The sequence below is a fragment of the Engystomops pustulosus genome, chromosome 8 (genome assembly GCF_040894005.1).
Source record: "Engystomops pustulosus chromosome 8, aEngPut4.maternal, whole genome shotgun sequence".
Taxonomy (NCBI): domain Eukaryota; kingdom Metazoa; phylum Chordata; class Amphibia; order Anura; family Leptodactylidae; genus Engystomops; species Engystomops pustulosus.
The window spans coordinates 38399956-38417043 of record NC_092418.1 but is presented as its reverse complement, the minus strand read 5'-3'; the positions used below and the strand labels follow the sequence as shown (position 1 = coordinate 38417043).

At 41.0% G+C, this 17088-nt stretch overlaps 1 protein-coding gene across 3 annotated transcripts in view; it reads left to right on the top strand.

Moving 5' to 3' along the window:
* Window positions 1-16673, top strand: part of PARN (poly(A)-specific ribonuclease) — an 80368-nt gene extending 63695 nt beyond the window's left edge. For 2 of the 3 annotated variants that reach the window (XM_072120687.1, XM_072120689.1), the window contains exons 22-25: window positions 9776-9926; window positions 12335-12501; window positions 13412-13474; window positions 14883-16673. In XM_072120687.1, the coding sequence (XP_071976788.1) occupies window positions 9776-9926; window positions 12335-12501; window positions 13412-13473 (380 nt within the window). In that variant the 3' untranslated portion in view covers window position 13474; window positions 14883-16673. The remainder of the gene's footprint in view (window positions 1-9775; window positions 9927-12334; window positions 12502-13411; window positions 13475-14882) is intronic. The other variant, XM_072120688.1, reaches the window with a different exon arrangement.
* Window positions 16674-17088: the final 415 nt, after the last annotated feature.

The window sequence follows — 17088 nt, the reverse complement described above, 5'->3', positions numbered from 1 at the left end:
TAAACAGATGGATTTGCATTGCATCACTCTGTATATTGAAGCACAGCACTACCAGTGTATATGTATTTGGCTGCGTTAGTCTGTGGCATTTGCTTTACATTTTTAAAGAATGCTTATGTTTTAATTTGTGGCATAAATTAAAATCTGTGATTAGCTTCTTAAAGGGGTTGTTCCAAGTTTTTAAGTTAACCTCTACCCACAGGATGGGTGAGGGTCTCATTGCTGGGTCTTGAGCATTTGCCATGCTGCGACATTCACTTTTTATTGGAGCGGAGATAACTGAGCACTGTTCTCCATTATTACTGTCATTCCCATACTGAATGGCAGGGCATGTTCTACTCCAGCTGCTCTACCCAGTGTGTGAATATTGAATCCTTGGGACAACCCCTTTTAAAGACTCAAATATTTGGCCATGGTTCGTCCATGAATCACAGATCGTGTTGTGTCTTGTTTCACGGACCAACTACAATGCTGTCGATGGGACTTTGTTCATCCTATTATTATATGATGCATGGAGCCCCTTCTTACCCACACAATAACAGCAACTTGCTATTGCTATGGCATCTCAAAATTTTATTTTAAAAAAAACTTTTTATAAAGTGACTTTAGTTGGGTAACACTTAGGATTCAATACACTTAAAGGACATCTACCACCAGATCACTGGTGGTAGTGTCCTAATTAGATTGCTCGTTTTGTTTAGTGGATGGTGGGTGTTTTTGTTGTTTTTAGTTTTTTTGTGTTTTTTTTTTTTTTGGCACCTTTTTAATGATGAAATATTAACCTTGTAAAACAGTTGGAGGTCTGCCGGAAAATGATGCTGTCTCCTAGTTCAATGTCCAGGAGCAGCAGGGGGCATGCATAAATTAAAAATCTGGGTAGCCGAGAGGTGCTTGGGTGCCTCGGCCTGAGCGCCTCTGGCTATTTTACAAAGTTTATATTTTAAAAGAAACGGTCCCCCCACATTCCCTAGACAGAACGCACAGCCTAATTAGGACACCCTCTCCCTAGTAATCTGGTGGTAGATGTCCTATAAATGTGTTTTTTTTTTTTTTAAATTTTGTACATCTTTACCCAAAAAAGTGCTCAATTTTAATGGCCCTAATTTCAGTTGCCCTTATTTATAACAAGACTTGATCACATAGAGCCAGGCAGACATGTCTGTTAGAGAGTTAAAGGCATACAAAGGTACAATAGAGACCTCGTACAATAGACTGACCTCATATCGTAACTTATTGTTACGTATACAAGAAGGTCAGCAAAGTTTCAGTTTAGATTTTTTGATCTTTCCCTGATGATCTGTTTTTAAACCTTTGTTGTCTCCATGTGTTTGGATTACATCTATCAAGCTAAATCTTGATACAACTTTTTGCATTGTCAATGCTATTCCCTATAGACGGGAAAGAACTTTTACCCTACTAATGAAGAAATAAGGAGGGACTGGGAAGGAGCGGCCTCTCCCCGTCCCATAGGAACAGATGTGTCACTTTGTTGGGTGCACAGGTGTGATAATACAGCAGTAATATCTTTGAGTGACAGGAGTTTGGCTCACTTCCCTTCTCCTTCCAGCCATCTCTTGGCCATGGACCAAGTAGCCTGCCTAAGGTGGTTTCTTCCTTTCAACAAAGCGGCTTCGTAGTGCCTAGATTAAATTGTTGTATTTCTCTGAAGCCTCGTGATAATTGACGCCCGCAGCCTCATGCAGGTCATTGTAGGAATAAGTAGCTGCCTTCTATAAAACTGCCACCAAGATGACAAAGTAATAAAAAATCCTTCGCAATTTGTGGTTTGTCTAGTCATGTAATTATTTGATTTAAAGTATGATAAAAGATTGTTTATTGGAGCATTTTCTCTCTCGTCTTCATTGGGACGCGTAGAGTTTCATGCAATGGTCTATGAAAGCTGCTTATGGGGGTTCTCCAAGTTTTTTCAGTAAGTTTGTGATAGTTGCTCTGGTGATTCATGGTAGTTCTTTGTTGCTCATGTGGTCCTAAAGGCTCCATAATCATGAGCATAAGCCATGATTGAAAGAGACTAATTTAGGATAGAACCTTTTAATGCACAGCACCAGTGTAGGATACTGCTTATAGGTGGCCTCAGATCCATTTCAGAAGGGGAAATTTTTGGTTTGGAATACAGCACAAGGTGACCACTGCACAAGTGCACAGGGAGGGTAAGACAGTGTAACAGTCTGTAAACCCGGATCACTTAGGGGCTAGGATAGCCCCTCAGGCTCTTTAGCATAATTTCAAAAGTTGATTTTTAGAAGGAAGGAGGCCATGGATAAAAAAAGTAAGATTTCCACAGTCCTCTATATTCTATTAGGAAGTGTTCCTGGTTTATCATGCCAATGTCAATGGTAGATTTCCTTTAAAGGGCACCTACCACCACAAATCTACCTATAAAGGTAGATCGGGTGGTAGGTGGATCAATGGGACGTGAGGATAGCCCTTTTAAGGGCTAGTCCTCGCGTCCCCGCACTTTTTTGGAAACTTTTATTACCCTAGTATGTAAATTTTGTTATGCGGCTACTGGGGCATGGAGAAGCCGCATCTGAGGTTACACGAGGCGGCTACTCCACGCCCCGGTAGCCACTTTACCCCTCCTACTCACCATCTTCGGCGCGCAGCTGCTCGTAGCTGCGCGCCCTCGTCCAACGATCCTGCCCTCTGCGCATGTGCAGAACAGCAGGCCCGCGCCTGTGCAGCCCCGGCTTCGGAGCAGTGACCGCGCAGGGCTATCCTCACGTCCCATTCATTCACCTACCACCCGATCTACCTTTATAGGTAGATTTGTGGTGGTAGGTTTCCTTTAACATTTTCATGTTGGCTGCCTTTAGAAGAACATCAATACATTTTTGTTGGAGGAGCTGAAACTGCTGGTAAACTGCATTTTCACAGCAATGTGGAAAGTGAGAAGGCACCTGTTATATGCAACTGTAAAGGTAGATTTCCCTTTAATTTCAGTCAAAATCAAGCCTGATAATCCAGGGGCACATACTAGTATATCTAGGCACCATGACACTGATCTTCTTATATTTCTCAATGTCCCCCTTTCTCCTAAAATCCTATTTTAAAATTAGGCTAATGAGCCACAAGTACTATGGGAGGAGTTTCCAGAGCCCCTCTTGCTATAGCTACACAGGCTAACACACTTGTGTGCCCGCCTTACCGTAGTACGCTGCTAACCCCCGCTCCTCTCCATAGGGGGGTACCTATCTTTCTCCCGGCTACGGAATTGTATGTGCGGCACCGTACCGCTCCCATGCGCTGCTGTGTGCCTATTGCCGTATATGGGGGGCGGGTGGGGGGGGGTGGACGAGGTGAGACAAATTTCCTTTTAACAATTATCTACATATTTAGCGTCCAAAAGTTGGTTAAAAATATTTTGCCAAAATATTGAAATTTGATAAAATAATGTTCTCGTCAAGAACATTATGGGGATGTAAGATGAATTGTCTCGCGTTTCTCACGCCACCTTGTTGAAATCGAACAAAAAAGGTGTGAGCCCGAATATCGCTGTGTTACCTAAAAGTTCAGTGTCTAGTCCCGGCTGTATGTTTTGCTTACCTTTTTATCCATTGTCTTCCAGTACATACTGTTGTTTTAGCGCTCCCTGTATGAGCCCCTAGTGCTTTTAGCAGCCTTAATGCTCTTTTTAAGCCTCCGTCACCGACATTACTTTGTATGCCTACATATTAAAGCTTTATTAAATAGCAGAAAGTCCTGGGACAATGGCCTTTTTCTTTTGGAATTTAAAAAAAAAAAAAAAATCACTCAGACAGTTAAGTTGGAAACTGCAGAGGACACTAGTTGACAGCCAATTCATTTTGCTGATTCATCCGTTCTCCAGATGGCTCGGAGCCAGAGCTTGGCTTGCAGATTAAAGTCTGAAAGCTGCAAAGCTGCTGGGACTTGAAGGAATGTTGGTAAATTGTTGCTCTATGAAGCCAGGCAGTAAAAAGAACTTTTTCGTTTAAGTATTATTCTGCATTGGGTTAAGGCATGAAAGCCACCTAGTTTTTCGTAGAACATTGATCTCTCCTGTCTTGCAATAACTTGGATGTAAGGCATATGCTGGAAATCCCGGCATTTTTCCATGGGCTTTGATTAACTTTCCTAATGGTATGCTCAAACTTTAACATGTGCATGCTGTTTCCAGGGAGATCAGAAATGGGGATCGTTTTCTCAGAAGTAAAAAAAAAAACTGGCTCCACCTGGTATATTGATACGAAAATATTCTTATAGCAAATCGATAATTAAAATCCACCATGATAAACCAGGGACACTTGCTCATTGATCCAGGAAATCTCCTTCTATTTGTTACCAAGCCCCTCCTTCCTTCTAAAATCTGTTTAATGTGCAGAAAGGGCGAAGGGAACATAGGTGAAGGACAAGACTGTGCTGCAGCTTCACTGGCCATTACACTAAGGGCCTTTCATAATGCCCCCAGAGCACTTTTGACTTCATTAGAATATTGAAAACTTGATGTAGAAAGGAGGATAACAAATATGGAGATTACCACTGTCACTGTCCCTTGATCTATGAGAAAGTGTTCCTGGTATATCTTTGCTGGATTTTGATGGTAGATTTCTTTTAAATGGTATTTACACCTCAAAAATGTTTGATGTAAAATTTTGTCAAGTTGCTGCTTTCACCAGATTTATTACTAAAGATGCTTTGATTTAGAAGCTATATGGGAAAGAGGGCTGGACTGGGTGAATTCTGAGCTTATTACAAGGGACCCTATATTTGGTTTCGATCACTGCAATTTTATGTGCTCAAATAGGTCATTTGTTCAGCGAATTAAAATTTTCACTAATTGAGATAAAATTTATAGAGATGGTGTTGCATCTACTGTTGTTTTTTTTTTTAGCTTTACTAGGCAGTCTAAGTCATTATATATTGCTGTCTTATTCTGAAAATACCTGTTTGACAGATGGACCCACATACTATGATGCCTCAGCACATCACCTAGTCGATGGTGAGCTGCCCCGTTTGTGCAAATCGGGGCAGGAATAGGACCTGCCCTATCTTTGGGTGCAGTTGCTTGTGCACAATACGCTTGTTCAGCAGCCGTGTGGTAGCTGCCGTTTTTGTGGACAAGTGCATTGAGCCTTCTACTGTATTTGTGCTCTTGCCTAGAGGTAGGTAGATATTTTATGTAAGTCCTTGGAGCGCAGCATTTCTGTTAACTCTGCAATTAGTTATGGTAGTAATGTTTGCCAAAAGAAACTAAAACTTGCAATTCTATGTTGACTGCCTTTAGAAAAGAGTAAATTAACTTTTGGCTGTTTTAGAAATTGTTGGTGTAGATGTTACTGTTGATAAACTGCATATTCACAGCGATATGGAAAGTGAGAAGTCACCTGTTATATGTGAATACGCGCTGTGAAAACCTCTTGTGATCTGTAACTGTAGGACTGGATGTAACACAACATCTTGATATCTACAGTCAAAAAAATTGGGACAAAATTGCAATTGTCAAAATATTTGATATTGAATCAGAGTTTTGGGGAATCCGGTTTAATCAAAATAAAGAATTACTGATATTCTAGACCATTGCATGTTAGAGGTTTTCCCACAAAACAAGTTAGGTCATAGCCACATGATGCGGCCTAACTTGCTGATCGGTAATGAGACCCCCACAGATCATGAGGATGATGGGGTCTCAGGTACTCCCCGTCGGGCCTCTCGTTGCTCCCTGAGAGTAATGGGGCAGACGGCCATGCACGACAGTTCTGCTCCATTTATCTTTTTGGAGCTGACGGAGAATGGCGAACACCTGTCCGGGCAATGGCATGACAGATGAGGAGTGGGACATCGCTCTCTCTCTACGCCTAAAATGGTTTCCCCTAACCTGGGAAACAATGTCTTAGAGCTACGCCACCGGGCATATCGAATGACTGCAAGAGTTGGTAAATTCCACCCTCACTTCCCAGATCTGTGCCCTAAATGCTCTGCAACCTCGGGCACTCTTCTACACTTATATTGGTCCTGTCCTGTGGTTTAGAGATGCGTGGAGCAAGTCTGTAAATTCCTGTTCGACTTGATGGGTGTAGTAGTCCTTGAGGACCCCAAGTTATGCCAACTCCTGGCTGGCCCAGAACTTTTCCACTCTACCATGGACCTTGCTTTTTTTTATTGTAGCCCTGTACTGTGCTATGAGAACTGCCCGTCCACCCCCATGACTGGATTAAGTCAGTTAATGCTGCTCTTCCGCTCAAGAACTGGATATTTTTCCACAGGAAAAAGGAAAAGAAATTCCACACTACTTAGGACAAATAGCTTGAATCTCCATTTACTGCTGGCCCTCAAATCCCGACTTGGTCAGACAGTTATGTCTCTATTGTAGCCTCTGCCATCTCTATTATTGCTATTAATCATCGCTATTGTGGGAGCTGGACCCCCGAAGTGGCGGTGGGATGCAGGTGCAGTGTGGCGTAACCTGTTTGTTCTATTGTTTTGTTCATACCATTGCTTGTTATGTTTATTTTCTTCCGCTATACGGTGAGATCCTGGTGATGCGTTTTTGGTCCCTCTTCATCGTGTCCTTAAAGACCAATCTTTTGTATGCATTGTTCAATGTGTATCTGGTCTCTCCATGTGCATTGATATTAAACCCCCCCCCCCCCCCCCCAAAAAAAAAAAACCGTATCTCTTCCAGAAGGAACATATTCCCAACTGTAGACCCCATGTGGTTGCATCTCTTCAGTACAGTGTAGGGAACTAGTTTGGCTTTTGATGGGTCGGGAAGGCAGCATGCCAACAACTGGGAAAAGTAGAGGCTCTCATAGTAGGCAAAGGTACAGGTACGTATACATGAAGAGACTTGTCTAATGGAAGAGATTTATTGAAAGGTAGCCAAGCCTTTTAAGACCTTGCTATGGCTATGTCCTCTTCCTTACAGTGCAGTTCTACATAGGCTTGACACAGCAAAGTTGTTTGCTGGCACAGTTGCAAAGTAAACCTGCTGGTTTATGTAAAGACATTAAAAAATAGATTGTACGATCCTGTTTATACCAGTGAGCAATGTGGAAGGTATGTGATGAATTGATGATGGCTCATTAAAAGAAAACCTTGTTTGACATACGTTTAAGGGATGACGCAGACGTGCCAAGATACTTGCTTTGGTTTGAGAAGACCTTGTAAAGCGTAAATATGCGAGTAACTTTGCTTTATAAAATGAAGGCTGTAGAGATCTTGTGCTTTACTGATTGGTTGATGAAGTGATGCGCGCAGGCTCCGTCCAAAAAGAAAGTGGCTCCACTATTGAATCTAGGAGCAGGGTCACTCAATGAAATTTGGACAATTTAATGTATAGCAGAGTTAAATCCATAACACTGGAGTCTAACATGTAACCATTACTCCAAAACGTGCAATCTGTTCTCTTCCTTCATCTTCACAGAGAATGGATCCTGGCACAAGAGAAACATTTTCTTAACTCTTTCATTTACTGTATATACTCAAGTATTAGCCGACCCGAGTATAAGCCCAGCTACCTATTTTTTTTACCACAAGAAACTGGGGAAACGTATTGACTTGAGTATAAACTTGGGTGGAAAATGAAGCCGCTACTCTGTCCAGTAGTCTCTCCTCATGAATTAAATGTCCCGAGGAGCCATTCCATAGGGTAATGTCCACAGCACTGTGCCAGATTAAAAAAAAAAAAAAAAAAAAAAGGTACCCGCTCTCCTGTGCTTACCACCCGTCATCCTCTTTCCCCACTGCACTCTTGGGGTTCCTGGCCGGACTAGCAGATGCACGTCTATGTGATCTGCCATCACACAACCTATGACATAAGCACTGCCGCGTCATAGTATATCAACACAAAGCTAACATGTGCTAAATGGTAAAGTGTCCTTCTTTTTTTTTTTTTTTTTTTTTTTTTTTCATTTCATATTTTTACATAAATTTTATGCTCCCCCACCTTCATAAACCATAGCTTTTTTTAATTTTGTCTATTTTCTGAGCTGCATGAGGCCTGGTTTTCTGCTTAACAAATTGTACCTGCTAGTGACAGCATTGCATATTTCATGCTGTGAACTGGGAAGTGGATTTTGTGATACGGCAAGAGATAATATTTGTTTGTTTTTATCTTTTACTGATGTCCTTTTTTTAATTTGAATATTTTATTTGTATTTGTTGGTTGAAGGGCATTTTTTCAATTTTTTAACACTTTCAACTTTTTGCTAATGGGACCTGTACATCATCTGATCACACATACTAATGTACTGCACAAATTGAGCAGTCATACACTCAGGGCACATTCAGGGGATCTTCATAGGATAAGGTAGGGTACCTGACAAGGTATAGAAATCCCACAGTCAATGCTGTGACCATGGGATCTGAACACCCAACGTACAGGCAACCCCTAGTTACAGACAGACCCCTCTGCCCACTGTGACCTCTGGTGAAGCTCTCTGGATGCTTTATTATAGTCCCAGACTGCAATGATCAGCTGTAAGGTGTCTAATGAAACTTGATTGATAATACTCGGTCCCATTTTCTTTGTCTGAGGCTACAATTATAAAATATACAGTTCCGACTTGCATACACATACAACTTAAGTACAAACCCAAGGAACATATTTTGTACATAACCCGGGGACTGTCAGTAATTTTTATCCTGCAGGTTTCGGTACGTTGATTTTAAACATGCCTTTGTCTGCTTTTCTAGACGGTTTTGGTGCTTAATAATACTATAAAAAGGTTTGTCTGTGGAGTGTGCAGGGAGCGCCAGATTCATGAACTGTGGTGCATGTTCTTCATGAATTTTTTTAGTGCCTTTTGTTCATGCTGCAGAATTGTTGTGCCCTGACTAAGCACTAACAGCCCCCTGTGTCTTGTCAGACACAGAGCAAGCGCGACACAAAACTGGCGCAGGCGTTTTATAAATACATGTGCAAGTAGTCTGCACGTTGCAAACATTTTAATAAATGTGGGTCATTGCCATCAAAATCAAGCACAATACACTTATCCATAGGTACAGCCACTGTGGCCGCATTCCCTCCTTGCTCCCTAATTAACTAGAAAAAAATCTCTTATTTTTGTCTAAGGGGCTCCTCAGGGTGTTACCAGAGCCCCTCCGTGCTGCAGATTCACAGGCTGTTAGTGTGCAAGGAGTACTCCCCTCTCCCACTGTGTGTTGAAACTTCCTCTGCTGTTGAAAGATTACATCAAGCAGAGGTGGGGGGGGGGGGGTTGCTGAGTGGAAGACAGTGTGACCTCCTGTGAATCTGCAGCAAAGAGGGTCTCTGGTAACACCCCCAGGAACCCTCAGGCTCACTAGCATAGTTTTAAAAGTTTATTTTAGAAGGAAGTGGCCATGGATAACAAATATAAGATTACTAGTCACGGTGCCTGGATTTAGGAGTAAGGGTCCCTGGTTTATCATGGTATATTTACTTAAACTGCGGTGATGGTGATTGGTTACTTTTAATGGTTGCTGTGGTTGTGTGTTTTTTCTTAGTTTTTTTTTTTTTTTCTCCATTTTTTTTTTTTTTTTTTTAGATCGCTTTTTAAGGAGGTGGTACACCCTAAAGTGTATATGTATGCATGTTTTATTAAAAATCATTATGAATTGTTTATTTTTGTAAACATTCTTCAGGTCCTCCATACTTTTACTATTAGGGTGCTTCATACACTTACTGTAGCATACCTCCTGCCATAGGTACACCTACTGTATACTTGCACGTGTGGCTGCCTTTGGTTCTAAACGTATAAGTTTTTTTACGTTTCCGTCACATAATCCTTCCTTTTTTTTTCCCCTTTTGCAGCTGTAAACATCAGCAGATTTGCGGAGAGCTATTGTGTCCAAAAATATGCCGAGTATGTTGCAAAAAAAGATAGACAAAGCCTTTCTAAAAGAAAACGAACAGACGATGGATGGATGGACTTTGAGAGAAAGAGGACAAAAACCCAATATAAGTATGTTCCAATGTAACTCCACGTATTGTACCTGCAAGGGAACTTGAAGTTCTAGTGCACAAAAAATAGTGTCCATGGGAGAATCTAACCGTAAACACACGTACCAGTGCAACTCCCTTCACTAAAAGTGTTTGATCTTATTTATACAGATTTTTTTTTTTTGTTGTTTGTTAAAATCCTTCCTAAATAAGGTATTCATAAACTGAATTTGCCGTATTCTAGGGAACAATGGCTCTGTAATGTCAAGTCCATAGACCCATAGTCAGGAATCTTTGCTTTCTTAGAGGACGTCAAGTAGCACAACATCGGAAAGATGAGTTGGGTGCCAAGTGGTTTGTTAAATATCGGAGGATGACGTCTCCTTCAAAAACAATATAGAAAAGGAAAAAACGTTAATGCATAGGACATTAAGGGTGAGGCTACATGTACCAATAGCAATGCGTATACAAACACAGCGATGGCATACGGGGGACCCGATCTCATATGCATTTCTATGGACACTACAGCAATCGGTAACCAGAACCTGATGTGTTGCATTGTTTTAATGCAAGCGGTACATGTGACGGCACCTGGAAGGCAACCTACCAACAAAATCAAGCATGGATAAACCTGGGGCACTTAATTAATATTCCAGTGTCACGGTACCTGGATCCATATTACATTTTTTATCCTTTGACTCCTTCCTTCTAAAATCAACTTTGACAGTTCTGCTAATGAGCCTGATGGGCTAATGGGGAGGTTACCAGAGCCCATCTGTGCTTTAGTCTCACAGGCTTCCTCCCCCTCCCTCTGTGTGCTGAAACCTCCTGTGCTGCAGTGAGAGTATAACATGGAACATGGGGAGGGGGGCGCAGTGCCGAGCAGGAACACAGGGGAGAAGGAGACAACAGTGTAACAGCCTGTGATGCCAGAGCACAGAACGCCTCTTTGACCTGCCCCGCTAGCCTTTCAGGCTCATTAGCCTAGGTTTTTGAGTAAGTGTCCCTGCTTTATTAAAATGGATTTTGGTGGTGACTTGTTTCGTAGCACGTATCCATTTCTCAACCATTTTTGTATAAAGTTGCATACTTTATACAATGGGCACCATGTTACACTAAAACAACTATTGTGGAGCTGAACACTTGTTGCTTGCAGATTACGGATGATCATAGAGGCCCCAGCAAGAATGACCCAACCTTAGATAGACAACTCCTATAACTGAAATTGGGAACAAATGTTAACTAAATGCTTTTTGCAACATATAAAGATTAAAGTGATAAAAGGTAAAATTAATACTTCTGCAGGACAATCCAAGTGTTTTGGACATTTAGAGAAATCATTAATCATGTTGCTCCCTTTTTAATCTATCCCTCGAAGTACTTCCAGGCCATACTGGGAATAGCATTCATCCTATGTAACAGAACATTATATCTTTAAATAAAACATCTGGATGGCAGATGTACAGCAGAGAAGATAAATTTCTATTAAGCGGATAACGAAGAGGAAGGAGAATATTGAGCCTTAAATCTGGCTTCATACTGTAGTTTATTCTGATCAATTCTGTCCTATAGCTGAGGAATTGCACATTGCATACCGTATATACTCAAGTATAAGCCGACCTGAGTATAAGTTGAAGTACCTAATTCTCACTCAAAAAACTGGGAAGACCTATTGACTTGAGTATAAGCCTAGGGTGAGAAATCCATTGGTTGCAGCCTCCACTCAGTTTATAGCCATACACCCGCCCGTGCCCTCTAGTATATACCATTCACCCGCCCGTGCCCTCTAGTATATACCATTCACCCGCCCGTGCCCTCTAGTATATAGCCATACACCCGCCCGTGCCCTCTAGTATATAGCCATACACCCGCCCGTGCCCTCTAGTATATAGCCATACACCCGCCCGTGCCCTCTAGTATATAGCCATACACCCGCCCGTGCCCTCTAGTATATAGCCATACACCCGCCCGTGCCCTCTAGTATATACCATTCACCCGCCCGTGCCCTCTAGTATATAGCCATACACCCGCCCGTGCCCTCTAGTATATAGCCATACACCCGCCCGTGCCCTCTAGTATATAGCCATACACCCGCCCGTGCCCTCTAGTATATAGCCATACACCCGCCCGTGCCCTCTAGTATATAGCCATACACCCGCCCGTGCCCTCTAGTATATAGCCATACACCCGCCCGTGCCCTCTAGTATATAGCCATACACCCGCCCGTGCCCTCTAGTATATAGCCATACACCCGCCCGTGCCCTCTAGTATATAGCCATACACCCGCCCGTGCCCTCTAGTATATAGCCATACACCCGCCCGTGCCCTCTAGTATATAGCCATACACCCGCCCGTGCCCTCTAGTATATAGCCATACACCCGCCCGTGCCCTTTATAATTTTTCACCTCTCTCATTCTGCACAATTGTAGTCTTGATCAAACGTTTTCAACAAAAAAATCTATAAATTCTGTGGAAGAAGAACCTAGACCTGTCAGTCCAGAGGAATCGGAAGTCCTGGAAGAAGATACAGCTAGCCCCACAGCTTCAGATGCAGCGGAGAGTAGCAAGCGTCCGAAGACTGAAACTGACCAAGCAGGTATTTATTATGTTTTTTACTTGTGTCCAGGGCTAGAGGGGGTCAATGTTGACCTCAAGTTGCATTTCAAAAATAAAACCCAAAATACATTTACATTTTTTAAAGGATAAATAATAGAATTAATAACTTGGTGTGAGTAATCTTTAAAAGATGAATAAAATCTTTCCAAAGTCATGACATTTTTTGTCCTGAAGCTACTTTTCAGAAATATTCCTCATCCGCAGTGAAGTGGACAGTCTTCCTGTCTTTTCCCTAATTCAGAGTGAATCCCATGATGCATTGTGTTCTCTTATGAAGTAACTCAGAAGTAAATGAAGTAATTAGAGGGCAGGGGCAGTAAGATTCATACAGTTAAATCCATTGAGCACTACATAGTGTGTACATACAGGTTCTATACATTGACTAACCCAGTGATGGCGAACCTTTTAGAGGCAGAGTGCCCAACCTACAACCAAAAGCTACTTTTTGTTGTTAAGTGCCAACATGACAATTTAAGCAGTAAGCTATTGTTTCCAGCCTTATCACAAGTTTCAATCATTGGTGTCCTGAGAACAACAATACAATAGAAAGAAGATGGAGAAATTTGGATTATAGCTTTCTTTCAGGGTCCCCTGTCCACACCTTCTCGCTTCTCGTGTAGTCCTGACAGCAAAGAAGGTGTCGCTTTAAAATAGCACTGAGAATAGCATGTCCATGGCTGTCTTGGACCACAGGAGGAAGTTTTGAGTCACGTCTAGCAAATTCTGTACTAGGGTGAAGGCCTGGGTGCCCACAGAAAGGGCTCAGAGTGCCACCACTTGACTAACCTGACATCATCACATAGAGGAGCATGGAATGGGTGAATGGTTACATGACGTGTATAGACTGCACTGTATCGCCACTAATGATTAACACTTTCCCTTCTGTGTAGATTGCATCAGAGAGCAGAGACTAGGGGGTCGTTACTGCAAAGAAGTCTATTATAAAGCTTGAGGTATAGATATATAGACCAAGACAGTTTCTCCCTTCCAGTTTGTAAAGCTGGATGACTGATGGGGAAAAGTGGAGATCTTGTAATTCCCTAATCTGTGTGTAGCTAGCAAGAGAGCTGTGTCTTTGCATATCTGTGGATTCAGAAGCCTCCAACATAGATTAGGGAAGTACAAGATCTCCACTTTTCCCTATCAGTCAGCCAAAAGATCCTCACTTCCAGCAGTTAAAACGTGTAGAGAAATAGTGTGAACAAAGCAAGGTTTTATAGGGACGTCAACTGCAGAGATGAGCTAAACTGAGGAGGATAGCAAATAAACCACTGGGCATAGGTAATGAAGAAAATAGGCAGAGTTGCCCTACATCCCAAGAGTTGCACTTTAATGGGTTTTTATGTGTTTTTGAGAATAAAAGTGAGTAGAAACCCTAAAATGTTTTTGTTTTCTCTATAATCATCAGTAGCAGATGTATACAAGCCTCCTGGGGATGGCTGTGGGAATCGAATACCAATTAACTGCTTTCAGTGTTTGTGAAGGGAAGTTTAAGCTTCTAATAAAACATTTTAAAAAAATCTGTAAAATTAAAGAGTCTGTGGAGAAAAAGGAATATGCAGCTGGATGTTCACGGAGTACAGTAGAAGACCCTACATCACATGGGTTTGTTTCAGGTTTAGGTTTGTCAAGAAAAATCAATATCTTAAAGGAAATCTACCACCAGGATGATGGGTTGTAAGCCAAGCACAATGACATACTGGTGTGTGCCCCCCCCCCCTTCCCCCTCTGGAAGGATCTTCTTGAGGCCCTTTTTTTTTTTTTTTTTTTTAACCCCTTCTTCACCAATTGATACCTGAATGTCTGGGTCAATTTTTGCAGTTCAGTTATGAGCTTCTTTAAATAACGATATCTTTGGAAAAACTTTACATATGAAAACTTTTTTTTTTCTATGAAATGACTAATTAATGACTACAGATGTGAAAAAATAGCCTTTTTTGTAATTTTTCCAATTAAAGTACGGTAGTAAAAATGAATAACCTTTTACCTTTTTACAAAATGTTATTTTTATGCACAGCACCATTCCATTACCCTTTCCCCACGTTCAGATGCAGAGGGTGCATGTACTTCTGCAGTTATATACACATACATACAAAATACACGATTGTGTTTTTAGGTGCCAGGGTTCAAGAGGCATAGTTTGAAGTTGGCTACTGTCAGGATGTTTTATAAACACTTTTTCTGCATGGGGCCTGTGCAAATAGGTCATATGTAGCTGTATGGCAGCCGTGAAGGGGTCAAGCTGCTTATGCCCTTGTTTTTACAAATGAAAGGCTTAAATGATTCTGAGATATAAATATAAATTTTAAAATAATTTTATGGAAAAATTTGCCACTTTTTTTTTTTTTTTTTTTCCCCCAGAATGCAGCAACAGCATCTCCTCTGAAGAATTTGAGCTGGTGCACGTTTGGTAGAAGCGACGGTCACTCCTCTGTGAAAGCCATATATATATATCTTCTCATTTGCACACGATTTGGATGCGTATGCAGGTCATACTGACTTACCACCAAGTGACTAGAAGCCTTTCTCCGCTTTTTGTACAACTGAGAAGCACAACGATGAAATAAATGTGACTTGATAATTCTATTTTATATGTTGTGCAGAGTTTTTTCCATTAAATGTCTTCATAAAACACAAAGCTACAGCTGGCAGTTTTATGTCTTAAGGTAGATTACAGGATTTAAGTCTTCATTGATGGGAACTTTGTAAGAGGTGTTCTGCGGCCTTTGCTACGCCATCTCCAAAGGGACCTTTCATCTGGAGTTTTATAGCAGGTAATCCAGATTCTACACAATACAGATGATACATTATTTAATCTCCTCCAACATGTTTTTACTGTAACATTGCTGTGATGTATTTTTTGTGATGTAAATGTGTGTGCGTTTTTTTTTTTTTTCTTTTTTGTGTTTGTGGAACTTTGTCACCAGATATCACAAGGGTTGTGCACACGGGCCGTAGTTTTCCATCGTGTAATACTTGTATTTATTGAAATCACTCTTGACTCTTTGTCTTCAACCCATATCTATGTCATGTGGTAAACCTCACTGCTATGATTTTATATGAATATCTGACTAATACAAAGCAGGTAAAGACCTGTTGCCTAATTGTTTTTGCCATCATTCACTGTGCGTAGACACTAGTGGACCCAAACCTTAGGTTCAGCATCCTCCATTCAGCAGCTCCAACCTAATCAGACGTGATGCTTGATGGGCCTTAGACCAGCCAATCGGGCAACTTTAATGCCCCTAGCAAATAGCCATGGCTGTTATTGGTGAGGTGGACACACCTGCCCAATCAGAGCCATGCTTAGTTTCTAGGGACATATAGCTCCCTGATTGGCTGCCCTGCTGCCCATCGACAAACATGTTTGGTTTAGGAGGAGCTACTGAACGGAGGAAGCCTAACCCAAAGTTCGGGTCTGCTTATCTCTAGCTGTGAGCCAAGTTCTTTGGGCCGAGGAGCCGAGGTGTATAAGATGGATGGATTTCAGAGTGGGGGAGATTTATCGTACATGTCGGAGAGCAACTAGAACAGTTTTACCTCAGACACTTCTGATAAATCTCGCCCAGTGTGTTTGTTGTGATAGTTTTCGGTGCCTTTAGGCGGCTATAATAAAACTCATATTGCGGCCTCATATCCCTCTCCGGCTGCGGGTCATTTCATCCCAACTTACGGAATAATATTTAGAAAATTCATTCATTTGACCTGCTGTCGGGACTGGGTTTGTGATCTAATTTACCCAATATAGATTTATTATTTTAAGTGGGGCCTAAATTCTCGGCCAAAGGGCGAACTGACACTTCAATGAGAATATGCATCAGGTTTCTGTAAAAATAAGAGTGCATAACCTTGTATGTCATTTTTTTTCTCTTACCTGTGTGTCTGATTTCAGTTGTTTAGCATTATTTTTCCTATAGTTTTGAAAAAAATATTTCTTCCTTAACAGAATGTGTCCTGGTTTTTATATTATATATTTAGTTTACACTTTAGTTGTTTTTTTTTTTTTTGGGAACATGTGAGGTACAAAACTAATGAGGAAAGTTTGTGTATGTGGAATCTAATGTCACTCATTTTCGATATATGTATAGTATTTTGTAAAAGAAACTATGAATTTTGAAGAAAAAAAATTATAATAAAAACATACAAATGGAACCGGTTGTATAAATCTGCAAAAGCCTATTTATTTCAGAACTATTTAACTTTTTAGTGCCTAGTTAATATCCATTATGTAAAATTAAAGACTTCTTTTTGTAGTAACTATTTATTTTTGTGTTGCCTTTTTTTAATCTCTTCGGATGATGTTACAATTTTCTTTTTTTTTTTTTTTTTTTTTAAATCTTGTTTATTTCATTTGTGGCTTTGAGTTGGAGGGATGAGATCACGTTTTTATTTTTAAATAAATAGGGTGAAAGTAAGGAATTAAAGCAATTTTTTCAATTCAGAAATATAGTGCAGGAGATGATGTTATATACTTCTTGAAAGGGTTTGGCCTTATCTCTTGTTTTGTATAAGTGGGAGGTGCAAGGTACTAGATAATTTACCTATATACATCCATGAAAATGTTAAA